The following is a 27096-nucleotide window of genomic DNA, read 5'->3' on the forward strand; positions in this document are numbered from 1 at the left end:
AGGGCACCAAAAACACAAATTATACAAGTGCTCCCTGATTAAAAGGGGCGGCGGGGGAGGGGGGGGGGGGACTAAAACCGACAAACTTAAACAAATTAAACTTTAGACATGTGTTCAAATTAAAATTTGGTTGCCGGGGGTGATGATGCACTCCAGTCCCTCCAGCGCCCACCTCTCGCAACAGCTCTACAAACCTGTGAGCATACTCACAGCTGCATACATTATAGATCTCAACCCCACTTTCCTGCCCGATCCCCATATGCCTTAGTATCCAAATCATGTGAACTACCTTCACCTCTACCCTCCAGACTTTCTTGCTCTGTTGCAATCTTCCTCGTCTTTCTCGATTAACACTACTACAGTAACACTCCTTTGAGATTCCTTCTCTTGTTCCCCTTAATCGCCATCCCACCTGCTATTCCGTCTTCCTGTGCCCTCACCCTTTTGAAATCTAGACTCCTTGCAGTTCTCTACTCTAAATGATTCTTTCCTGGCAAATTAATTTGAGGCTCACCGGGGGCACAAATCAATAGTGCCTGGCTGCTGATGATCCTGGTGCAACGCCCACACTCGCGCCCCGGTCGGTAAATTCAGTGCGGCCGCCTCATTGTGCGCCCACCAATAACAACGTCAAGAAAACCAGTCGGTCCGGGCTTGCAGAGTCGTTAACTGGTGGCTACTTACGGGATGAGGAAGCACTTCCCTGGGAGGTCACAGTCAGTGCAACGTTTACACACAGCGCGGTGCGTGAGCCTCCCAGTTTACAGCGGCAGACAGACACAACAGCACAGCTTGAGAACAAGTGGTTTTGAAAACTTTAATGGGTACATTACTATGCTGCGCCTTTAAGACTCGGCTTTTCCTGGGATCTGATTCGGAGTTCCACGCACGCGCAATGGCTCCGAAAAATGTACCGACCAAACTTTCGTTATGGCCCCCCCAGCTCTGGTGTGCAACGGCTGATTTATCGCCCCGTCAGCTCTTCGACCAATTCTGACGAATTTCTGGGCGGGAGGCACAAACCTTTTCAAGGCGCTAAAAGTACCGCTCCGCCTGGATTAACGCCACAACAGAGGCCCGACCGAATTTCTCCCCCTTTATTTTTACAAAAATTCTTACTTTACTTTTCAGTCTCTTTCTTTCCTTCTCTTTATTTCTCTTTCAGTATCAAATTTGACTTTAACTTACCTTATTTCCTTCTCCGTCGTTCCTCTGTTTCTTCCTCCATCCTTAAATCTCATTGGTTAAGATGGTCATCATCATCATCATCATAGGTAGTCCTTCGAAACGAAGATGACTTGCTTCCACGCCAAAAAAGATAGAGTTCACGGGTGTTTCAATGAAGGACCTAATATGTCAGATCCTGAACTACATCCTGAAGGGTGGAAGATGCCTGGGCGTGGATTGTTTTAACGTGGGGTGGCCGTTGCACACCAGCCCCCACACGGGCTTGACAGAGCGAGGTCTTGGTCCAGTGGCAAGGGTTAACCAGGACAACTGGAGACCGGCTCTGGTGCACGGACCTCATCATCATCATCATAAGCAGTCCCTCAGAATCGAGGAAGACGTGCTTCCACTCTGAAAATGTTTTTAAGGTTAAGAAGGTAGACCGTTGGTCTCGTCGTTCACCAAGGTCCCAGATGCCCCGTTGACCTCGCGCGCCATTATCAGCTCGCACCTCCAGCAAGTTGTGGCGCAAATATTTTTCGAGCTGAAGGGTGAGGGGGAGAAAAAAATCGAACAAACGGGGCACGGCGCAAAACTCCAGCAAAACGCCTTGTGTAAGGCTTTGTCCTGTGATTATTTTGACTGATAAGCTGGAAGGTTGTTAATGGAGGTTACACTGTGGAACTGTTTTACTGACTATAATGCACCTCAGAATATTGAACTTGCTCCTTATTTGCCAATAGAATGGACTCATGATTGGCTGCTACATGGGTTTTTTTGGTGTGGCGCAGATGCTGGATAAATGCATTGGGCTAGACATCAATCAGCAGGACATGGATGGGAACACAGCTCTGATGATGGCTGCTCAGTCAGGTGAGTATCTAATAGATTGTTGTTGTATTGCTGTAATGTATCTGCTTCATGGGTTCTTTGCTTAAGAATTCATCGCAACCCATTGCTATTAAGAACGAGTTGGTTTATTAGCAAAGGTTTATCAATCACACTACACATTACCAGTTCATCCACCAGGCTCACAACCTCATCGTGGATCCCCCGGAACCAACTGGCTGGGGTTTTATTGAGTCTTGTGAACATTGCGTGACCGGTTAAGCCACTCATAACTCAACAGCTCTACAAGAATATAAAAGTCCCAGAGAGCTGTGGAGGCTGGGTCATTGAATATATTTAAGGCGGAGATAGACAGATTTTTGAGCGATAAGAGAGCAAAGGGTTATGGGGAGTGGGCAGGGAAGTGGAGCTGAGTCCATGATCAGATCAGCCGTGATCGTATTGAATGGCAGACCAGGCTCGAGGGGCCAAATGGCCTACTCCTGCTCCTATTTCTTATGTTCTTAAACTTGTGAGCATTCTCACAGGTGCATACATGAGGCATGGAGATGAGGGAAATTTGTTTTGTGACCATAGTGAGGAAGTGCTTGTACTATGGGCCCATTTCCACTGGGAACAAGACGGATGCGTCTACAAATCAGTGGCCCTTGGGATTTTAACGGTCAGCAATGAGGGAGAACTTTGCCTTCCCTTTTGGCCTCTGTTGAGTTGAAACAGATTTCAGGGTTGAAAAGGATCTTTTTTTTTTATTCACTCACGGAATGTGGGCATCGCTGGCAAGGCCAGCATTTATTGCCCATCCCTAATTGCCTTCGAGAAGGTGCTGGTGAGCCGCCTTCTTGAACCGCTGCAGTCCGTGTGGTGAAGGTGCTCCCACAGTGCTGACTTTGTCATAGTGGTTGGTACAACTGGGTGGCTTGCTCGGTCATTTCAGAGGGCAGTTAAGAGTCAAACATGTTGCTGTGGGTCTGGAGTCACATATAAGCCAGATCTGGTAAGGACAGCAGATTTCCTTCCCTAAAGGACATTAGTGAACCAGTTGGGTCTTTACGACAATCTGGTAGTTTCATGGTCACCATTACTGATACTAGTTTATTAATTCCAGATGTATTTAATTAACTGAATGTAAATTCCCCAGCAGCCATGGTGGGATTTGAACTCACGTCTCTGGATCATTAATCTCTAGATTACTAATCTAGTAACAAAACAACTATGCTACCATACCCCTATAGACAAAGCTGAAGATAAAAATACTCTGAAACATTCAAAGGTCTGAGACCGTGGAAATCTCAGCCGTAAAACATATCTGATCAGAGGTGAATAATCTTGACTATTATTTGGCTTTCTGGCTTTTGCGTTAAACTAATAAAACACAATTATTCAATTCCTATTGACTTCTGTGCTCCATCATCACTCGTCCTCCCACCAGTTACTCTGTCTATTTAGAGTATATGGCAGGAGAGGCACGTCAATCACCCTGGAGATGCCACCTGCTAATTTAATTGCAGAATCACTTTGGACGAAACATTCTGCATCAAATTTCACCATCCGCTGTGCAATTACCTGAACAAATCACTTGCGCTTGGAACAAAATTAGTGGAAATCAGAAATAAAAGCAGAAAATGCAGGAAGGACTCAGCAGGCCAGGCGGTATCTGTGGAGAGTGAGAGGTTGGAACAATGAAAGGTCCTGTGAGCCCCTGTGGGCCATGATGGGCATGGAGTGGGTCAGTTCATTCAATGCAGTGATGAAAGATTGTGGGCAAACTGGAGATCGCACTTGTGGCTCTATATGATGACTAATCTCATTTGAATGTTGCAATTTTTGGGAAATTAAAGACCCCAAATGATGGTTTGTTTTTCTCCAACTGTAATTTCTTGCATTGCATCAACAACAACTTACATTTATCTAGCACCTTTAAAGTAGTAAAGCGTCTATATGTGACTATCCCAAAACATTTGTAACTAAGCCCATGCAGGTCTTACTCTTCTGTCTCTGCTTCTTCACACTATTTTCTCCCATTCTCCCTACCTCGATTTTAAAATTCTCATCCTTGTTTTCAAATCCCTCCATGGGTCTCGCCCCTCCCTATCTCTTTAATCTCCTCCTCCCCCCACCCTCCCCCCGCCCCTGCCGAGATGTCTGCGCTCCTCAAATTCTGGCCTCTTGAACATCCTTGATTATAGTCGCTCCACCATCGGTGGCCATGCCTTCAGCTGCCTGGGCCCCAAGCTCTGGAATTCCCTCCCTAAACCTCTCCGCCTCTTTATCCTCCTTTGAGGCGCTCCTTAAAACCTACCTCTTTGATCAAGTTTGTGATCACCTGTCCTAATATGTCCTTATGATGCTTGGTGTTTGATAAGACTCCTGTGAATCACCTTGGGACGTTTTACTATGTTAAAGGTGCTATAAAAATGCAGGTTGTTTTTGTCATTGATGTCTGAGGCCACCCTCAGCCAAGCAACTTGCCCTCAGGCTTACATTGACCATGTCTACTTTACTTATGGACAATTTTGAAATGAAGTCCCACTTGCACATGTTATGAAGCCTCTTGCAGTCTGGCGTGTCCTCTCTCTACTGCATCAATTGATGATGTCGAACTATTAACCCATTGGAAACTGGGATGAGATTTCCAAATTCATTACCGTTAACAGCCATCCAGTTTATACTTTCAGGTGTGTGCCAAAGAAAAAGGTCCTTGGTAATGCTCAGTTGCAGTCTAACTGGACCTGGAGTTTCAACCTTACTGATGGTTGGCGTCTTTTGTTAGCGTCTTCAGAGCATAAGGCTAACCTGGCCTCCAGCGGTATTAGCCAGGCTTCAAATCAATTAGATCACAATTTAAACAAATTAATTAGCATTTTGTTTCCCAGCTGGAACTTCAGGAACCAATCTGTTTACAGTAAAATGCTTCAACAGCAATATTACTTTGTAATTACTGTAAAGCCTGATGTCAAAGTCCCACTTGGATGCATCACCTAGATCCTGGAGGACCTCTCATCCTTGGCATCATTGGTGCTCTCATTCCTGGAGGAATTCCCTCTGCCACAAAGCAATCCCCATCGGTGGTGGTCCAAATCCTAGCAACAACAACTCCAACAATATATTTTGGACTGGATGGGTTGGGGTTGGATTGAAGTATCTCTACATACACTACCCTTTCCCTTTTTGTTCTCTCCACTTCTCCTGATGATGTGCGCTACAATGTGGCCAAAATGGCTGTCTCCCATGTCTCTGGCAATGCCTCGCTTGAACTAGCCCCAAAGAGGGGCATGAGTGCGCCCTGAGGCGAGTTGTCCTTCAGCACTCCTTTCTGTCTGGCAGTGCCCCGGTGGTGTGTGGCACAGATTGGAATGACAGTGCACCGTGCCAACATCAAAGAACCATCTTAAAGTTTAAAATTCCAGTTTGAAGTGCACTGACAACCGGAGTTAATTTTCCCCTTTAGATCAGAGTCCTTGTGATCACCTGCAATTTATAGAACCTGTGGTTAAAACATAAGAATTGTTTGGATTAGGAAAAGGTTATGCAGAGATCAAACCCGCGTAACCTGTTGTAGATCAGTTCAACAAGACAACTAATGCGGTGGCATCGATCATTTTTTAAAGATTAAAGTGCAGCTAGTTACACACAGTAACAAGGCAGTACATACAAAAGAGGAATATTACCCCAATCTTTTGGAGAACAGGTAATCATGACTTGGAGCTTCCGCTGGGTTGTGCTGGTATTTTCAGCGCAATTCGCCCAAAATCGGCCAAACCACGCAAAAGCGCAAGGAATTTCACGCGCTAATTTTGTCCGGCGCAAATCGAGTTTCCACAATCTTTTGCGCCGGTTTAAAAAACATTCTTTTAGAATCCGGCCCCACCCACAAAATTGGCCACGCCCCCAGATCGAATTAGTCACCATTACGAGTTTCTGCTAATTGCGCCCGCTTGCGGGCCTTCGAGGAGGCTTTTAAAATTAAGGTTTTTAATGAAGGCGCAAATGTAAATATATTTTTTAATTTACTAAAAAAACTGACTACTGTACACCAATGTAAATGGCTTGGTATACTTTATTAAAGTCATCGTCAGTTTATTTAAAATCAGGTTACACACAAATGGTGGACTAGACACTGATTAAAAATGCTTATTTTTTGTGATAAACCCATTTTCAGCCTTATTGCTAAAACTGCCCCAGGTTACCACTCTTAAATATATCAAAGAATATTTATCAATGCAAGCATTCTATTTTAATGACATGCTAAAATGCTGCGCTGGTTCATGGAAGAGTTTACGTTGGGCGATGTGCAAGTAGAGTTTCAGCGGAAACTTGACCGAAAAATTCACTTTGCAAAACTGGTGCAATGTTGGGCGCTATTTGCGCCCGGATCGGCGATTGTGGCCAAAGCCGAAACTCTTGGCCTGTGTCTTGAAGCGCTTTGCACAAGGCCATCACATCCTCCGCCCTCAGCCACTCAGTGACACTGTAGCTCATTTAACCCACACATGGACCTGCTTCCATTTTGTTTCTCCCGGACTCTATCCACGCATTTTCCAACAGACATGACTTAAAAAAAACTGCAGGAAAGAAAAACAGGGGCAATTTCGACCCATTAGCCTGTGGTCCTGCTTGGTCAGATATTGGACTGTGGGATAAAACCTGAGACCCACTATTTATATCTTTTAGGGTACTCGACATGGTTTATTATGCTTGGGTTCTCTGTCCTTAGTAGTAACTGCAATCACAATCTTTGCTCCATTCCTTAGGTCATGTCACTATTGTAAACTACCTCCTGAATTATTATAGTGGGTTGGACATTGAAATGAGGGACAAAAGAGGATTTACTGCTTTGATCAAGGCGGCCATGCAGGGAAGAGCAGAATGTGTCGTTTCCTTAATAATGGCAGGTTAGTGTCTTTCCTGAATGATGATAAGTTTTTGCTTCAATTTTAAAAAGGAACTTGAACTCCATTGAGCACCCCTCCAGAAAACAGGTGATGTAAGAGAGGGTTCAAATGGAGTAATAGTGGAAAAAGCTGCTCACTCCATCAACGAAAACGAATTAGTACTCTACAAGCAACAAAGAGGGGAGCCACTGCGGGACACAGAGATACGCCAGGGGTAGGCTCTCCCGAGAGCCATTTCAGAGATGTGGGAGAGCAGGAAGGGTTGGCACTGGGCTGTGTGGGACATTGGAAAGGGTTGGCACTGGGCTGTGTGGGACAGCGGGAAATGTTGACACTGGGCTGTGTGGGACAGCGGGAAGGGTTGGCACTGGGCTGTGTGGGACAGTGGGAAGGGTTGGCACTGGGCTGTGTGGGACAGTGGGAAGGGTTGGCACTGGGCTGTGTGGGACAGCGGGAAGGGTTGGCACTGGGCTGTGTGGGACAGTGGGAAGGGTTGGCACTGGGCTGTGTGGGACAGCAGGAAAGGTTGGCACTGGGCTGTGTGGGGGAGCGGGAAGGGTTGGCACTGGGCTGTGTGGGACAGCGGGAAGGGTTGGCACTGGGCTGTGTGTGGGAGCAAGAAGGGTTGGCACTGGGCTGTGTGGGGGAGCAGGAAGGGCTGGCACTGGGCTGTGTGGAACAGCGGGAAGGGTTGGCACTGGGCTGTGTGGGGGAGCAGGAAGGGCTGGCACTGGGCTGTGTGGGACAGTGGGAAGGGTTGGCACTGGGCTGTGTGGGACAGCGGGAAGGGTTGGCACTGGGCTGTGTGGGACAGCGGGAAGGGTTGGCACTGGGCTGTGTGGGACAGTGGGAAGGGTTGGCACTGGGCTGTGTGGGACAGTGGGAAGGGTTGGCACTGGGCTGTGTGGGACAGCAGGAAAGGTTGGCACTGGGCTGTGTGGGGGAGCGGGAAGGATTGGCACTGGGCTGTGTGGGACAGTGGGAAGGGTTGGCACTGGGCTGTGTGGGACAGCAGGAAGGGTTGGCACTGGGCTGTGTGGGACAGCGGGAAGGGTTGGCACTGGGCTGTGTGTGGGAGCAAGAAGGGTTGGCACTGGGCTGTGTGGGGGAGCAGGAAGGGCTGGCACTGGGCTGTGTGGAACAGCGGGAAGGGTTGGCACTGGGCTGTGTGGGGGAGCAGGAAGGGCTGGCACTGGGCTGTGTGGGACAGTGGGAAGGGTTGGCACTGGGCTGTGTGGGACAGCGGGAAGGGTTGGCACTGGGCTGTGTGGGACAGCGGGAAGGGTTGGCACTGGGCTGTGTGGGACAGCGGGAAGGGTTGGCACTGGGCTGTGGGACAGCGGGAAGGGTTGGCACTGGGCTGTGTGGGGGAGCAGGAAGGGTTGGCACTGGGCTGTGTGGGGGAGCAGGAAGGGCTGGCACTGGACTGTGGGGGAGCGGGAAGGGCTGGCACTGGGCTGTGTGGGGGAGCAGGAAGGGTTGGCACTGGACTGTGTGGGGGAGCGGGAAGGGTTGGCACTGGGCTGTGTGGGACAGCGGGAAGGGTTGGCACTGGGCTGTGTGGGACAGCGGGAAGAGTTGGCACTGGGCTGTGTGGCAGAGCGGGGAGGATTGGCACTGGGCTGTGTGGGGGAGCGGGAAGGGTTGACACTGGTCTGTGCGAGGTTGTGGCTCAGGATATATTGCTGCGGCTAGCCTTGTGCAGGTTGTGCAGAGTGCCAAGTATAAACAATAAATGTGGGACGTGAATTGACTTTTACTTTGATTGTTGTTTTTCTCGTTTGTTATTCCATCTCACCTTCGCTCAACACTTCTCCAGTTGGCCCAACTGCAATCTAAAACCTCATTTTGCGCGAATGACTCGGAAAAACCTGCAAGCACTCCATCTTGCACAAAGCCAAGGCTATAAGATATTTGAATGGCAGGTCACTGACCATATATATACTTAGTTAAAATATAAAATGTGTTGTCCCACCCATTTCAATAAAGTACTGGAAGAATGTCACAAGCAGGAGGGTCACACTCATTTACATTAAGTGCATTCGGTCAGTGCATTTGGTAAGTACAGCACAGAAGGAGGCCATTCAGCCCGTCTGCACTGGCTCTTTCAAAGAGCAATCCCCCACTTTTTCCCCATAGCCCTGCAATATGATGGTCATTTTATAAATAGCTACAGATTGCTTCCTTGTAGGTGCCAATCACTTTATTCTCCACTTAAAGAGGTCAGTTTAATGCTTTCGACACAACAGCCTGAACAGACAAAGCTGTTGTAGTGCTGGCCTAGTCATTTGCAGCTTGCAGCAGAGAGGGAAGGAGCTCTCTGCTTTTGCTCCTGCCTGAGCCCCTGTGGAAAACCCTGAGAAACACCCCAGGAAGAGGAGGAAGGGGCTTACAACACTTCCATCCATCCAGAGGGAGAGGAGGAGAGCAGAATTCATCACCTTTATCATCACTGCTACAGAGAGTTGGAGAGAGGAGGAAAGAATAACAACATCTATCCAGTGTGGAAGGAGGGAGAGCTATTTACATTCTACAAGTGGGTATATATTGGTGCACTCCCTAAAGACTTTGTTTTATCGGTGGGGGAGAAAAGAAGATTTTCTCGAGGGCCGGAACATCGCGGGGGGTGTGTGTGTGTGGAAGTGTGAGTGGGGGTCTTGCCTACAACTAGGCCCCACACACCACTGAAGCACCCCTCCCCCATTGCCTGGCCTGGGATAGCTGGAGCTACCTGGCTGAAGATTCGGTAACACCCTGTTATTAACATCGTTGGGAGTGCTGTGCCTGGGTAGCTCCAGCTATCCTGGATGAAGACATCTCCCCCCACCCGAAGACCATCCATAAGACTTTGTTCCTTCGCCATCTGGGGAGTGCACCCCACCCAGCACTGTAAGGGTGGGTAGGTGGGTGGGTCGGTCGGTCTCTCTCTGAGAGCCCCTTTCCTCCTAACTTAAAAAAAAAGCAATTATAAGACAACTGAGCAGAGGAAGCATGGCCCCTCCCCAATCGTCAACTAGGGGAGAGGTGTGCCTCATTAAGAGCTCCCTCTGCTCATATATTAAACGAGGCCTCTTGAAGACCATTAAGGCCTGTGACTTTGGGGTGAGTGTAGCCCTTAAATGGACCTCGTGATGGCAACCCCTTCCACGCCGGTGGCAGGGCCAGCGAGGACATATGCGCAGGCGGTGTCCACATCCACGGCACCTCCTGCTGCCCTGCCACCGTTCAGATTAATTACAAAGAAAAACGGGGTCAAGAGCTACACTCACCCCACAATCAGCATTGAGGAGTGCGTGGGGGCGATGGCTGGGGTAGTCGGCCCCTCGGCCATTGTCGCAGCCTCCAAGATGTCCGGGAAGGCTGTGTTCTTCCTGGGGTTGGAGCGGGCGGTGTCCCTGGCCCTCGAAAAGGGGCTCACGGTGGGCGGGACGTTCCTGCCGGTGGACCCTCTCGAGGCCACCACGCAGAGGGTCATCGTATCGAACGTCCCGCCCTTTGTTCCCGCTGAGCTCCTGCTCCCCCACCTACATCAACTGGGGGAGGTAAGGTCAGGGATTAACCTGATACCGCTCGGCCTCAGGGAGATCAGCCTGCGTCACGTATTCTCCTTCCGCCGCCAGCTTTTTGTCCGGCTGGCGCGGGAGGATTTGACGGAGGGCACCTTTAGCGTGGTGCACGAGGGGACTGCCTACCGCGTCTTCTGGACGTCGGACGGCGTGCGGTGCCATGCCTGCAGGGAGGTGGGGCACGTTCGTAAGAACTGCCCCGCCTCCAAGGCCGCCAAACCACCGAAGGCGGCCAAGGCTGGCGCCGCCGCCACCCCTCCCCCTAGTAGCGTCCGCGGACATCGTTGGAGGCCTTTGTCTTCGCGGCTTCCGGCGGGGGGGAGGGAGAGCGTCCGGTCGGAAGGAAGGCGCGGAGGGAAAGTAAACACCTCGAGGCGGGTCCCCTCAGTGCACCGGACAGTCCCATCACGGCGCTCGGCCCAACCCTGTCACCGGTGAGCGCGGGGTGCCCTGAGCCCGTGCCCGAGCCCTCGACAAATACCGCAGAGGGGCTCGGGCGCGGGCAAGAAAAACAAAAGGGGGGAGTGGACCAGGAGGCCTCGGCAGACATGGAGGTCTCCCTGCCTCCGCGCCCCCCCCAGGAAAAAAAGGAGGCGCCGCTCCAATGAGGTGGAGGGGGAACCACATCCCTCCGCGGAGGTGTCGGTGCCCGCCGCGTGTCCCGCGTCCCCCACCAGCGCCCCCAAACCGCGCTGTAGGCGGGGGGGAATCTGTCCCCGGGGAGGGTCAGACAGTCGAGGCTGCCCAGCCTCTGCCTCCCAGGGATGGTGTGGAAGATCTGCCTGTCGTGGCGGGCGTGGGGCCGGCGGAGGAAAGCGTTGTCGCCGGGTCGAGCGTCCCGGGGACTGAGGCGGGCGGGGCCGAAAAGGCTGAACCTGAGCCCGCCCAGCTATTAACCAAATTCCCCCGGGATTTACACGACCCGGCAGAAACTGAACATTTTAATAGTTTTAAAGAACATGCACACGCTGGGCCGGGGGGTGGCGGCGGGGACGGGGAAGAACACCAACCCTCGCCCCCAACTTTGGAGCTGGGGGAATTGGAGGACCTGGAGCATTTCTTTGACCAGGTGTCTCCATGTTCCCCGGTCCCTGGGGCGGGGGAGGACCCCCTTCCGCTGCCGCTTCCTGACCCGGCACCACAATTAAAAGAGCCCAGTGGGGACTCCTCTGCCGACGATCCTGGGGGTGGGATCGGGGCAGAGCCAGGGCCAGATGGAGCGGCCGGGCCGTTTGCCGTACCTCGTGCCGTCGACGGACCAGCTGCTGGCGGCGACCTCCCGGAGGGGGACGGGGACTCGGTGGAGGGCGCGGGGGAAGATCTGGAGTCCATTGCCAGTGAGGCGGTGGATCTCCTCGTTCCCGCCGCTGAGTCCCCCCTCATTCCTGCCAAGGAGCTCCGTGATTTTATGGTCCAGAGCCAGGGTTGCCGCAACCGAGCCCATCTGGCCCTGGACAAATGGTCCGAGCCGGCGCTGCTCATCAGGTCCGTCCGCGCCGCCGCTAAAACCATGGCCGCGGGCGGGCCCTCATCAAAGGCACAAAGCCTTGAGCTGCGCCGGCTCAAAACGTTCCTCGCTGGGTTGCTGAAGGAGTGGAGGTCAACAAACGACTCCGCTCCCTCCCCCACAATAGGTTAGGTAGAGGTTACACTATGCTTTTGCCATGAAGATAACCATAGCCAGCCTCAACATCAACGGCGGCAGAGAGGCACGCCATAGATTTAACAATTTTTCGCTCCTGCGGGAGGGGAAATATGCGGTGTGCTTCCTGCAAGAAACCCACACCGTTCCGGGAGATGAAGCCACGTGGCTCCTGGAATGGCAAGGAGAGGTCCGCATGAGCCACCTCACCGCCACTTCTAGTGGGGTGGCCATCTTGCTGGCCCCGCTTTTTCAGCCGGAGATCTTGGGGGTCGAGGAGCCCGTGCCAGGCCGCTTGCTGCACGTAACGGTTCGCCTGGGGGACGTGCCGCTCCATCTCGTGAACGTGTACGCCCCTCAGCCCGGCCCGCAGCAAACGCGCTTCTTTGAAGAGGTGTCCGCTCTTCTTGGCTCCGTCGACGTCGGCGACTGCATTGTCCTCGGGGGGGATTTTAACTGCACCCTCGAGGCGAGGGACCACTCGGTGCCCCGCAGAGCATGATGGCGATCCTGGTCGGGTCCTTCGACTTGGGGGACGTCTGGCGAAATCTCCACCCCGACTCCAGCGCCTTTACTTGGGTGAGGCCTGGAAGAGGATGGTCCAGAATCGACCGCCTTTACGTGTCTCGGGCGTACGTTTCCTGCGTCCCAGCGGCCTCCATGCGGCCGGTGCCGTGTTCGGACCACCACCTGGTGTGGGCGGAGCTCGCTTCGCTCCGCGCGAGGACGGGGTCCGCGTACTGGCACTTTAACAACCGGCTGCTGCAGGACGTGCGGTTCCAGGACTCGTTCCGTCGATTCTGGTCCGACTGGAGAAGGAAGCAGGGGGGCTTCCCCTCCTTGAGGCTATGGTGGGACGTGGGCAAGGCTCACGTCCGCGTCTTCTGTCAAGAGTATGTGAGGGGGTCGACCAAGAGGCGGGCGGCCAGGGTCGGGCGCCTAGAAAAAGAGATGCTCGACCTGGAATCCCGTCTCAGGGCCAGGTCCTCGACGACTTGACCATGTACGGTGTATGAAGAGAAGAAGGCCGCGCTGAAGGACCTGCAGTTCGTCGGGTCCCGAGGCGCATTCGTGAGGTCGCGGATCCGGTTCCTGCGGGATCTGGACCGCGGCTCCCCCTTCTACTCGCTGGAAAAAAGGCAGAGTGTCCGTAAGCAGCTCTTGACGCTGCTGGCCGACGATGGCTCTCTCGTCTCGGATCCGGAGGGCGTCAGCAACAGGGCCCGAGAATATTACAGGGCTCTGTTCTCTCCGGAGCCATCCAGCGAGGAAGCGCATAGCATTTTGTGGGAGGATTTGCCGAAGTTTGGCCCGGAGGGCGCCGAAAATCTGGAAGCTCCGCTAAGCCTGGCGGAGCTGACTGGCGCCCTCGACCGGCTCTCGAGGGGAAAAGCCCCGGGGCTGGACGGGCTGACCGTGGAGTTCCACAGGGCGTTCTGGGACATCCTGGGGGGCAACTACGCGCGGGTCCTGGGGGAAAGTCTGGCGACTGGGGAGACGCCCCTCTCTTGGCGCAGGGCAGTCATCGTCCTGTTGCCTAAGAAGGGTGATCTCCGCCTCCTTAAGAACTGGCGCCCGGTCTCCCTCCTCAGCACGGACTACAAAATCTTCGCCAGGGTGATGTCTGCTCGCCTTGGCGCCGCGCTGGACCACATGATCCACCCCGACCAGTCCTACACGGTCCCGGGCCGGACAATCCACGATAACATCCATCTGGTCCGGGACCTCATCCATCATTCCCAGGAGGCTAGTCTGTCGGTCGCCTTCCTATCCCTCGACCAAGAGAAGGCATTCGACAGGGTGGATCACGACTATCTGTTCAGAACTCTGCGCGCTTTCGGGTTCGGGACGCATTTCGGCGCCCGGATCCGACTTTTGTACGCCGCCGCGGAGTGTCTGATTAAGGTTAATGGGTCTTTGACGGCGCCCCCTCGCTTTAGGAGAGGGGTGCGCCAGGGATGCCCCATGTCCGGCCAGTTATATGCCATCTGCGTGGAGCCTTTCCTGCGCCTCCTGCGGATGAGGTTGACAGGACTGGCTCTGCAAGGGCCGGGCGTGGAGGTCATCTTCTCGGCTTACGCCGATGACGTGCTCCTCACGGTAGAGGATCCCGCTGACCTGCGGAGGATGCGTGAGTGCCAGGAGATTTACTCGGCCGCATCCTCCACCAGGGTCAACTGGGAGAAATGTTCCGGACTCCTGGTGGGTCAGTGGCGGGTGGACTCCCTGCTGGAGGAGCTCAGGCCTTTTGCCCGGACCACGATCCATCTCCTCTATCTTGACGTCCACCTTAGCCCCGATGAGGAAGCCTGGCCGGCGAACTGGCAAGAGCTGGAGGCCAAGGTCGCCGCTCGCCTAGGGCGCTGGACAGGACTGCTCCGAGTGCTGTCCTACAGGGGTCGAGCGCTAGTCATAAACCAGCTGGTGGCCACTATGCTATGGTACCGGCTGGTCACTTTGACCCCTCCCCCTGCATTTGTCGCCAAGATACAGAAGAAGCTGGTGGACTTCTTCAAGAACAACAGGAAGCACTGGGTCTCTGCCGCGGTCTTGAGTCTCCCGCTTAGGGAGGGCGTTCAGTCGTTGGTGTGCGTCAGCGCCCAGCTCGCGACTTTCCGTCTTCAGACCCTGCAGAGATACCTTTACGTCGAGCCCCCTCCTAGGTGGTGTGCTCTGGCGACGTATTTCTTCCGCCAGCAGCACAGCCTCAACTATGACACGCAGCTCCTGTTTGTGAGCATGGGGGGGCGTCAGGACTGCCGTCCAGGAGCTGCCTGTCTTTTACAAGGAACTCATCAGGGTCAGGAACAAAGTCTCCACCAAGCGCAGCTCTCCACCGTCTGGAGAGGCGGCTGTCCTGCAGGAGCCGCTGCTCGGGAATCTGTACCTCCACGACTGAGGTTTTATGTGGCAGTCGGATGCGAGGGCTGTGGCTGGCGAGGTGACCAAGGTCAGGGACCTGCTCGATAGCGGAGGAGCGGGCTGGATGGCACCAGACGTGCTGGCACGGCGCCTAAATTCGGCCGACGTCCGCCGCGCAGCCGATGCCATTGAGTCACTAAAAACAGCGCTGGGCCCTGACTCCGTTAGGTGTGTCGAGGAGGCTCAAGCACGTTGGGAGATCCCGTCCGAACTGACCCCTGCACGGACGGAATTCCTCATCGGCGCCAAACCCCGGAACCTCCCTCGGGAGCCGGCGCCTCACAACTTGAGCCGCCTCGGGGAAATCCCCTCCGTGCCTTTCAGTTCCGCGCGGAGGGGTTTCCTGTACGGGCTGCTCCTGCACACCCTCAACTTTGCCATCCTCGTCTGCCGTCCAGACACGCCATGGCGCACCATCTTGCCGTCCGGAGGAGGCGGGGGTCCCCGATGGAGTGCACTCTACGCGGGAGTCCTCCCACTATTTATCGGGGACTTGGCCTGGAGGGTGGTGCTCGGAGCAGTCCCGTGCAATAAATTTTTAAAGTCGGTTCACGGGCTCCCAGGCCGCCTGCAATTTCTGAGGTCTGGAAGAGTCCGTGTTCCATGTTTTTATTGAATGTACGAGGTTGCAGCCCCTGTTCCATTATTTAAAGGGGCTGCTCCTCAATTTCTGGCTGCACTTCAGTCCCACACTCCTGATCTTTGGGCACCCTGTACGGAGGGGAGCGGGTAGGTCCGAAGGCCTCCTCGTAGGACTGCTCCTGGGCACGGCCAAGGGTGCCATCAGCCGGTCCAGGCAGTGGACGGTCGAGGGGGTCATTCAGCCTGACTGCCTGCCTCTCTTCCGCGTGTACATCTGGGCCAGGGTGTCCCTGGAGATGGAGCACGCGGTGTCCACCGGTACGCTCGCGGCGAGCGCCGGAGGGATTGGAGTGCATCATCACCCCCGGCAACCAAATTTTAATTTGATTTTATATGTTTTAATTGCCGGTTTTAGTGCCCCCCCCTTTTTATAGGGGGCACTTATAAAATATATGGTTTTAATGCTCCCCAAAAAAAATCACAAAAAAACCCCACAAAAAAAACAAAAAACATTTTAAAAAATAAAGGGGCAGTTAAGTGTTTGGAGTGTCCCCCAGATCGGGGGGCACTTGATCTAATGTTTATTTTGTTCCCCCCCCCAAAAAAAAAAGAGTTGTGTGCTGGGGCTGGAACTTGGGTATAATCAAGTCGCCAAGCTCCCAGGAGCTTTGCTCACGAGGCACTCTGCTCATTATTCCTTTAACAGCTAAAAAGTATCAACCTTTTCTTTTGGTTTATCGTCTTGACAACAAAGATCCGTGAGGTCATTTTGACGTAACCTGACGCTGGGATCGGGTGGAACACCGGTTTTCCACCCCGCCCAATATTGACTAAAATGGAGAGTAAAATCAGACCGGGCATGAAACCAGCGATGTTGTCAGTTTCCCTACAGGTGGGTTACGATAAAATTGGACCCTGCTCCCCCGGCCCACCATTGAAGTGCTCATCTCCCACGCTGATATTCAGAATCAAATCCTACAATTGGCCCATAATTTGCTGTCAAAATAATAGCGAGGCAAATGGCGCCCGCCGTTAGTCATGCGCAAATGCCACGGCAACTTGAGGCGAGGGGAAGATGCGCGGTTAAAGTTGCTCTCCCAGGTGCTCCGTGAAAACGGCATCTCGCTGTCTGGCTCACCATGAAATGCACTGAACGGTGTGAATCTGCTGTAGTTATACAGTAGATACGAATGAAACTTACCACTGAACTCAGCTGGCACTGAGCCTGTTTTGGAGCCATTTAAGGTCCACGTATATTTAATTAAGCCTCAATTAAATGTCAGAGCTTCTATTAACGACATGCTAATTGTTAATTACTGCCAATGAACCTCTTTGACACTGAAAATGAACTATTATAAGTGTGGACTCTCATTCGGTCAGGTTTTCATTGTTCGAGATTTTTTTTTAAATGTAACATTTACAATTAAATCACTGAGGGGGCTGAAATTGCCCTGTGTCCCGTTTGGGGGCGGTAACTTTCCGAGCCTGGGACTTTTACTGCCCGAGCTGGAAATCCCGCCTCCGGCGTGCAATTGGGCTTTGCGCCTCAAATGAGGCAGAGCACTGTCTCCGTCCGGCGCTCCACCTCGTTGGAGGGACGCTCCCAGGGCGTTGCCGCGGCATTGAGTTCAGTGCGGCAGAGGCTCCGCGTAGCGATGACACGCTACAACGCAGCTTCCCTTAAGTTAAATGGGAGGGCCGCTACACACTCTGCAGGTCCTTTTGGTGGCTGCCACTGAGCCATCAGGGATGCCCTTGACCGGGCCAGTGGCCTGGCACCCAAAAGGGACACAGGCGAGGCGAGGGCCGCCATTGACGGGCCGACACTAATGTCGGCCGACAAAATAAAATGGCGGCCCGGGGCGCACATGGCTTCACAATTAAGGGGCTCCCCGGCCGGATGTCAGCACCCCACGAAGCTGGCGCCAGCGTCGCGGCCCATGGGGCAATTTCCCCCGCAGGCCGGTGAGGGGTTGGCGCGCACACCGATGACATCGTCGCCTGTTGCGTGCTGGCCCAGGGCGCTAACCACAGGGCACGGCGTGACCAGCAAATCGCCCCCAAAAACTTAGGTGCAATTTCGCCCGAGGCACTACCGCCGCCCGCCCTCACCCAAGGCACTAACGAGGCACAAAAATGGGGAAATTCAGGCCCCTGATTTTTAACTTTTTCTTGCTTTCTCTTTTTTCTCTCTCTCTCTCTTCATCCAGTCGTTGCTTCTCTCTTTTTCTGTACCTGATGTGATATTGAATTCACCCGCTCTAATTTACACTTCCTCTTCACTCCTTGCGCTGTTAATTTCACACTCCTTCAATCTGATTGATTTAAGGAGATACACAGTCACTTGTCCCCAGATGGTCGGTTTCCTCTCCCTGCAACATCATCAGTTCGCACTTTCAACAACTTACGGCTCAAAATATCATCGAAATTAAATGGGAATGGGAAAGTCTAACTAAGGCAGATTAAAAAAAACGAAAGACTTGCATTTATATAGCGCCTTTCAGGACGTCCCAAAGCGCTTTACAGCCAATTAAGTACTTTTGAAGCGTAGTCACGGTTGTAATGTAGGAAACGCGGCAGCCAATTTGTGCACAGCAAGCTCCCACAAACAGCAATGTGAAAATGACCAGATCATCTGTTCTAGTGATGTTGGTTGAGGTATAAATATTGGCCAGGACACCAGGGATAACTCCCCTGCTCTTCTTCGAAATGTTGTCGTGGGATCTTTTACGTGCACCTAAGAGGTTAGACGGGGCCTCAGTTTAATGTCTCATCCGATAGACGGCACCTCCGACAGTGCAGCACTCCCTCAGTACTACACTGAAGTGTCAGCCTAGATTTATGTGCTCAAGACCCTGGAGTGGGACGTGAACCCACAACCTTCTGACTCAATTTGATGAGTGCAGATATCTCAGGGGATTGTGGGGCTGGAGGAGATGACAGAGATAGTGAGGGGCGAGGCCATGGAGGGATTTGAAAATAAGGATGAGAATTTTGAAATCGAGGCGTTGCTTAACATGAAGCCAATGTAAGTCAGTGAGCACAGAGGGTGATGGGTGAGCGGGACTTGGTGCGAGTTAGGACACGGGGCACCGAGCACAGAGGGTGATGGGTGAGCGGGACTTGGTGCGAGTTAGGACACGGGGCACCGAGCACAGTGGGTGATGGGTGAGCGGGACTTTGTGCGAGTTAGGACACGGGGCACCGAGCACAGAGGGTGATGGGTGAGCGGGACTTGGTGCGAGTTAGGACACGGGGCACCGAGCACAGAGGGTGATGGGTGAGCGGGACTTGGTGCGAGTTAGGACACGGGGCACCGAGCACAGTGGGTGATGGGTGAGCGGGACTTTGTGCGAGTTAGGACACGGGGCACCGAGCACAGGGGGTGATGGGTGAGCGGGACTTGGTGCGAGTTAGGACACGGGGCACCGAGCACAGTGGGTGATGGGTGAGCGGGACTTTGTGCGAGTTAGGACACGGGGCACCGAGCACAGTGGGTGATGGGTGAGCGGGACTTTGTGCGAGTTAGGACACGGGGCACCGAGCACAGTGGGTGATGGGTGAGCGGGACTTTGTGCGAGTTAGGACACGGGGCACCGAGCACAGTGGGTGATGGGTGAGCGGGACTTTGTGCGAGTTAGGACACGGGGCACCGAGCACAGTGGGTGATGGGTGAGCGGGACTTTGTGCGAGTTAGGACACGGGGCACCGAGCACAGGGGGTGATGGATGAGCGGAACTTTGTGCGAGTTAGGACACGGGGCACCGAGCACAGGGGGTGATGGGTGAGCGGGACTTGGTGCGAGTTAGGACACGAGCAGCTGAGTTTTGGATCACCTCGAGTTTACACAGTCCAGTCTAGTCAAACCTGGTCTACATTCTAGCTGAACAATAGCTGGACTAGAAGCACTTGTTGCTGACACTGGCTGACGAAAGCCGAAAGTGTTGCTTTTCCCCAGCATGATCAGCAGAAAAGTAATTCCCAAAAAATGTTTCAAAAGAAAATAAATTGATCAGAAGAAGGGATCATGAGGATAACACTTCTGAGCCTCGAACCAGAAGAGAGATTTGACCTTTTTACCAGAAGCTGTGTTCGATCGACTCCTATTAAGAGTACTTCATAACTGTCTCAATTAACTCCTGTCGGACAGACAAACAAGTGATTAAGTAGGGCACTGCAGATTCTGTGGATGATTCCGAAATCGAGATCAAATGCTCGACAAAACACAATCCAATCTAATCAGAGTTGAATAATTGGCTTGTAATGTTGGACTGATATCCTGCAGTTTTCATTTAATTATCTTGAGGATCAGGGAGAAATATCAGAGGCTTTACCTGTCATCTGTCACACTGAGTGGATTGCACAGACTGAGGAGACCTGATTGTACAACATACCCACGCTGCACTAGGAGTGGGCACTGATTTGAATACATGTTTGAAAGGCAACAAATTCCTGTTCAGTAAATAGTTCATTTATCACTTTGTTTCATTTATCCACAAGATACTCCTCACATTTTAAATACAAGATCACATAGATGAACTTCAGCAATTGTACATCCCTGTCTGGCTCAACCGTGGCTAACAAGGGAAATTAAAGATAGTGTTAAATCCAAGGAAGAGGCATATAAATTGGCCAGAAAAAGCAGCAAACCTGGGAGAATTTTATAATACAGCAGAGGAGGACAAAGGGTTTAATTAGGAGGGGGAAAATAGAGTATGAGAGGAAGCTTGCTGGGAACATAAAAACTGACTGCAAAAGCTTCTATAGATATGTGAAGAGAATAAGATTCGTGAAAACAAATGTAGGTCCCTTGCATTCAGATTCAGGTAAATTTATAATGGGGAACAAAGAAATGGCGGACCAGTTAAACAAATACTTTGGTTCTGCATTCACAAAAGGAAGACACAAATAACCTTCCGGAAATACTAGGGGACCGAGGGTCTAGTGAGAAGGAGGAACTGAAGGAAATCCTTATTAGGTGGGAAATTGTGTTAGGGAAATTGATGGGATGGAAGGCCGATAAATCCCCGGGGCCTGATAGTCTGCATCTCAGAGTACTTAGGGAGGTAGCCCTAGAAATAGTGGATACACTGATGATCATTTTCCAACAGTCTATCGACTCGGGATCAGTTCCTATGGACTGGAGGGTAGCTAATGTAACACCACTTTTTAAGAAAGGAGGAAGAGAGAAAATGGGTAATTATAGCCTGACATCAGTAGTGGGGAAAATGTTGGAATCAATTATTAAAGATAAAATAGCAGTGCATTTGGAAAGCAGTGACGGGATCGGTCCAAGTCAGCATGAATTTATGAAATCCTGCTTGACAAATCCTCTAGAATTTTTTGAGGATGTAATTGGTAGAGTGGACAAGGGAGAACCAGTGGATGTGGTGTATTTGGACTTTCAAAAGGCTATTGACAAGGTCCCACACAAGAGATTGGTGTGAAAAATTAAAGCACATGGTATTGGTGGTAATGTACTCACGTGAATAGAGAACTGGTTGGCAGACAAGGAGAGAGTCGGGATAAACGGGTCCTTTTCAGAATGGCAGGCAGTGACTAGTGGGGTGCCGCAGGGCTCAGTGCTGGGACCCCAGCTATTTACAATATACATTAATGATTTAGATGAAGGAATTGAGTGTAATATCTCCAAGTTTGCAGATGACACTAAGCTGGGTGGTGGTGTGAGCTGTGAGGAGGACGCTAAGAGGCTGCATGGTGACTTGGATAGGTTGGGCAAACGCATGGCAGGTGCAGTATAATGTGGATAAATGTGAGGTTATCCACTTTGGTGGCAAAAGCACGAAGGCAGAATATTATCTGAATTGTGGCAGATTAGGAAAAGGGGAGGTGCAACGAGACCTGGGTGTCATGGTACATCAATCATTGAAAGTTGGCATGTAGGTACAGCAGGCAGTGAAGAAGGCAAATGGTATGTTGGCCTTCATAGCTAGAGGATTTGAGTATAGGAGTAGGGAGGCCTTACTGCAGTTGTACAGGGCCTTAGTGAGACCTCACCTGGAATATTGTGTTCAGTTTTGGTCTCCTAATCTGAGGAAGGACATTCTTGCTATTGAGGGAGTGCAGCGAAGGTTCACCAGACTGATTCCCGGGATGGCAGGACTGACATATGAGGAGAGACTGGATCGACTGGGCCTGTATTCACTGGAGTTTAGAAGAATGAGAGGGGATCTCATAGAAACATATAAAATTCTGACGGGACTGGACAAGTTAGATGCAGGAAGAATGTTCCCGATGTTGGGAAAGTCCAGAACCAGGGAATATCGTCTAAGCACTGAGGTGAGGAGAAACTTCTTCACTCAGAGAGCTATTAACCTGTGGAATTCCCTACCGCGGAGAGTTGTTGACGCCAGTTCATTGGATATATTCAAGAGGGAGTTAGATGTGGCCCCTTCTGGCTAAAGGGATCAAGGGGTATGGAGAGAAAGCAGGAAAGGGGTACTGAGGTGAATGATTAGCCATGATCTTATTGAATGGTGGTGCAGGCTCAAAGGGCCGAATGGCCTACTCCTGCACCTATTTTCTATGTTTCTATGTTTTCTATGTTTCTATGTTTCTACAACTTCATGGAGGAAAAGTAGGGAAGTCCTGCTACAACTGTACAGGGCGTTCAGGGAAGGTTCACCAGGTTGATTCCTGAGATGAAGGGGTTGTCTTATGAAGAAAGATTGAGCAGGTTGGGCCTATACTCATTGGAGTTCAGAAGAATGAGAGGTGATCTTATTGAAATATATAAGATTATGAGGGGGCTCGACAAGGTGGATGCAGAGAGGATATTTCTAAAACTCGGGGGCATAGTTTCAGAATATTTAAAATGGAAATGATGAGGAATTTCTTCTCTCAGAGGGTTATGGGGAGCGGGCGGGGAAATGGAGTTGAGGCCAAGATCAGATCAGCCATGATCTCATTAAATGGCGGAGCAGGCTTGAGGCGCCAAATGGCTGACTCCTGCTCCTATTTCTTATGTTCTTATTGGAGATCGAGCTCACCTAAGTTTCACTCTCTCACTTCAAGGAGTCTCTGATTTAGTGACTAAACTAAGATTAAATTAAGCTTCTCTTTGCCTCATTTTCTCTTTAGTTGTGTGGATCTCTAAAAGGTTTTCTGTAATTGGTGGAGAGGGTTCACGACCTCATCGGGGCACCAGTCCACTACAGTTGGCAACCCGAGTGTCCAATGGTGTAACGGTGCCACCACTCTATTGACACGCAGAAGTACCTTGATAATCACTCAAACACTGCGGGTTTCAGAGTGTATTGCGAGGAGATTTGATAGAGGTGTTCAAAAGTATGAGGGCTCTAGACAGAGTAGATGGAGAGAAACTGTTCCCATTGGTGGAAGGGTCGAGAACCAGAGGACACAGATTTAAGGCGATTGGCAGAAGAACCAAAGGCGACATGAGGAAAAACTTTTTTACGCAGCGAGTGGTTAGGATCTGGAATGCACGGCCTGAGAGGGTGGTGGGGGCAGACTCAATCATGGCTTTCAAAAGGGAATTGGATAAGTACCTGAAGGGAAAAAGTTTTGCAGGGCTACGGGGAAAGGGCGGGGGAGTGGGACTGGCTGAAGTGCTCTTGCAGAGAACCGGCACGGGCTCGATGGGCCGAATGGCCTCCTTCTGTGCTGTAACCATTCGATGATTCTATGATATACTGTTATATTCATGCATGACATTCAAATACAGCAGGCAGCTCAGTTTGAAACTGCTACCGGTTTGGCACTGATTTGACGAGTGAGTTAACACTCTAATTGAAAGGACATTGCATTCTCTCCTTTAGTTGTGAGCTTACCAGACATTGAGTGGGGGAAAAAAACAGTGTTCTTAGCTCCCTGAAAGCCTAATGTTAGTTTGACCTTGTTTGGTAGCACTCTCATCTCTGAGTCAGAAGGTCATGGGTTCATAGACCCACTACGGATAACATCATGTTATCTGAGTTGACACCTCAAGACAGTACTGAGGGAGCGCTGCAATTTTCAGTCATATCGTCCAGATGAAATGTTTTGCTCTGCTGGTGTAAAAGATCCCACGGCACTATTCCTCCCTAAACCAACACCACTAAAAAATAGACTAACTGGTCATTCTTCATTTTCTGTTGTACATAAATTGACTACCATGTTTGTCAACATAAAAGTGACTGCAGTAATCCATTGGTTGTAAAATACTTAGGCACACCCTGAGGGTGTGATGAGGCACTGTATCAATGAAGTTCTTTCTTCAGTAATAAATAAAAACAGAAAATACTGGAAACACTCAGCAGGTCAGGCAGCATCTGTGGAGAGAAACAGAGTTAACGTTTCAGGTCATAGAATCATCGAATGGTTGCAGCACGGAAGAAGGCCATTCGGCCCCTCGAGTCCGTGCCGACTCTCAGCTAATCCCACTCCCCGTCCTTTCCCCGTAGCCCTGCAAATCTTTTTCCTTCAGGTACTTAATCCAGCTCCCTTTTGAAAAATAAAATTGAGTCTGTCTCCACCACCTTTTCAGGCAGTGCATTCGATTAACCTTTCGTCAGAACTGGGAAAAGTTAGAGATGTAACATATGTTTAAGCAAGTGCAGGGGCAGGAAAAGGGGGGAGGGGAGGAAAGAACAAAAGGGAAGGTCTGTGATCGGGTGGAAGGCAGGAGAGATTAGAGAGACAAAAGGGATGATGATGCAAGGCAAAAGGAGATGGTAATGGGACAAGTAAGGAAACAAATGATGGGTCCAAAGGAGGTGTAAATGGGAATAGCAGAATTATCCAGAGCTGCCATCTGAAAAAATTAGGGCAGAGGTTACAGTCTGAAATTGTTGAACTCGATGTTGAGTCCAGAAGGCTGTAAAGTGCTTTCTTCCTTCTCTTTAAAGGCATCATCTAGTTTCGGACTGGGCCTTACAAGCCAGGGTTGATTCTTGCCCTGTGCTGAGATGGCTGATCACATGCCAAGAGAGCTCCAATTTCGAATTAGCCAAGGTTCCTGTTCCTGGTCCCCATCCAATAGTGCCGTGGGATCTTTTGCACCAGCAGAGCAAAACATTTCATCTGGACGATATGACTGAAAATTGCAGTGTGGGTGTAGAATGGAGGCAGGACAGCCTACACAGTCAAATGGCCAGGCAACACTTATTGCCGAGACTCAAATAGTAAGAGTCATCAACTGGGTGTTTGTGGTGGGTGACTAACTTCACCCCAGCAAGAGTTGTCGCCTTTGAGAGCGGGAAAAAAAAGAAGAAAAAACATCAGTGGCCCTGAGATTGCCAGTTTCCTGTAAATGAACAGGAATGAATGCTTTCCAAAAGTGTATTGAAAAGATTTAGTCAATGTGCAGACAGAGCTTCATTATAAGAGGCACCAGCTTCAAATCTTTCCGTTGAAGTGGAAGGAGCATTCCACTGTTATCACTGGGCTAAACTACAGAAGGACGAATGTCATTTAGAATGTCTTCCTATAAACCACCGCTTCCCATTGTACAGATTATACACGAGGAAGCAATTCGAATTATCATGGGTGAAAGATCCCCCCATTCTCCGATATACTGTAATGTCATGATATGATCAGAAGGATTCACTGTTGATTCGCAATGGGCTCACTTGAATGTTATCTTGGTGCTTTAAGACCGTTTCGCAAAGACATGAAACGCAAAAAGTTAGCATGCAGGTACAGCAAGTAATTAGGAAGGCAAATGGAATGTTGGCCTTTATTGCAAGGGGGCTAGAGTATAAAAGTAGGGAAGTCCTGCTACAACTGTACAGGGTATTGGCGAGGCCACACCTGGAGTACTGCGTACAGTTTTGGTCTCCGTATTTAAGGAAGGATACATTGGAGGCTGTTCAGAGAAGGTTCACTAGGTTGATTCCGAAGATGAAGGGGTTGTCTTGTGAAGATAGGTTGAGCAGGTTGGGCCTATACTCATTGGAGCTTAGAAGAATGAGAGGTGATCTTATTGAAATGGATAAGATTATGAGGGGGCTTGACAAGGTGGATGCAGAGAGGATGTTTCCCCTCGTGGGGGAATCTAGAACTAGGGGGCATAGTTTCAGAATAAGGGGTCGCCCATTTAAAACTGAGATGAGGAGGAATTTCTTCTCTCAGAGGGTCATAAATCTATGGAATTCTCTGTCCCAGAGAGCTGTAGAGGCTGGGTCACTGAATATATTTAAGGCAGAGATAGACAGATTTTTGAGCGATAAGGGAGTGAAGGGTTATGGGGAGTGGGCAGGGAAGTGGAGCTGAGTCCATGATCAGATCAGCCGTGATCTTATTGAATGGCGGAGCAGGCTCGAGGGGCCGCATGGCCTACTCCTGTTCCTATTTCTTATGTTCTTATGTTCATTTTTGCTTACACCAGGAGCGGATGTTGAAGGAGTCGATCTCAATCGAGGAAGGAGAGCGGACGAATGGGCACTGTTGACTGGGAGGTTTGCAACTTCTCTCCGAATCAAGCAGCTGATGCAGCGGCCTTGTGTGGCTCAAATCACGGACAACTACATCCCAGAATGGCCAGGTCCCAAAGGACTGGCTGAAAAGGCAACGGCACCAAAATCTCGGGGCAAGGCGATTTCCGACCGGCTGAGATCTATGTTGAGCACAAAGGTCACTTCTGACCCCGAATACGACGGTGTTTTGGCTCATATGGTGAGGATGACCACGAGCCTGTTCAGTCCATTCATTGCCATTGCCTGCAGGACCATTTGTCCAGGTAGTCCTCCAGCTGTTGGGAAGTGCCGAGGGGCAGTACCAGAAATACTGATGCGCCGCTCTTTGCAAAAGGAGAATGAGGCCCAACCTCAAGATAGACCACCAAAACGGTCCGATGGAAACGAAGCCCCTTCCACCCGCAGTAGATCCTCTGAGGGGGGAAATGGAGCGAAGCAAAGAACACACGGCTGGTTGGTCAGTTCCCGTGTCGCACCCACCGATGCTGAAGGTGACAAGGCAAGCATTTGGCCCACACAATCGTATTGCAGGGATAGCGCTGTTCGTTCCGGCTGCATACCAAAGATTCAAGTCAGCAAGGTTTCACCTCCCACAGGTAAAAGGGAGAAAAAGCGGATGTCAAAGAACAAGTATCTACTACCTCTCCCGAAATGGAAGTACAAGCAGCTGAAGGAGGACAAGAAGCTCGACAAGGCTTTGAAAAAACAAATGCAGGAAAAGGAATGAGCAAGCGGAAGGGAAACAAACCATCTTTCTGTGAAGGAAAGAAGGACTTCTGCTGAAGAAGCGAAACTTATTTATTGCGCACTTTAACATATCTTTGTGATGTGGCAATTGGCTTGCTCTTTCTGGCTGTTCATCACTCTGGAATTGGTTCGACAAGATGGCCTTTGGAAGGAAATGGAAGATGGCCCCTGAGACCTCCCTGCCTGATGTAAACAGTGGCAAAGCATCAGAGGTGGCTCTGTGGGAATGTCTATGATTCCTCGAGGTGTGTTTGTGAAGATGAAATCAAGGTGGCACTTCATCGGGTAGCAAG

General features: G+C 51.1%; 1 protein-coding gene across 1 annotated transcript; it reads left to right on the top strand.

The window, feature by feature from the left end:
* The first annotated feature begins 1910 nt into the window (after positions 1-1910).
* LOC139240812 (ankyrin repeat domain-containing protein 33B-like) lies at positions 1911-26783 on the top strand. Its single transcript, XM_070869291.1, has 3 exons — positions 1911-2040; positions 6768-6908; positions 25969-26783. Exons 1-3 carry the CDS (start codon positions 1920-1922, stop codon positions 26781-26783), a joined length of 1077 nt encoding a protein of 358 aa, XP_070725392.1. The 5' UTR covers positions 1911-1919.
* Positions 26784-27096: the final 313 nt, after the last annotated feature.

Source organism: Pristiophorus japonicus, chromosome X, assembly GCF_044704955.1.
Source record: "Pristiophorus japonicus isolate sPriJap1 chromosome X, sPriJap1.hap1, whole genome shotgun sequence".
Classification (NCBI taxonomy): domain Eukaryota; kingdom Metazoa; phylum Chordata; class Chondrichthyes; family Pristiophoridae; genus Pristiophorus; species Pristiophorus japonicus.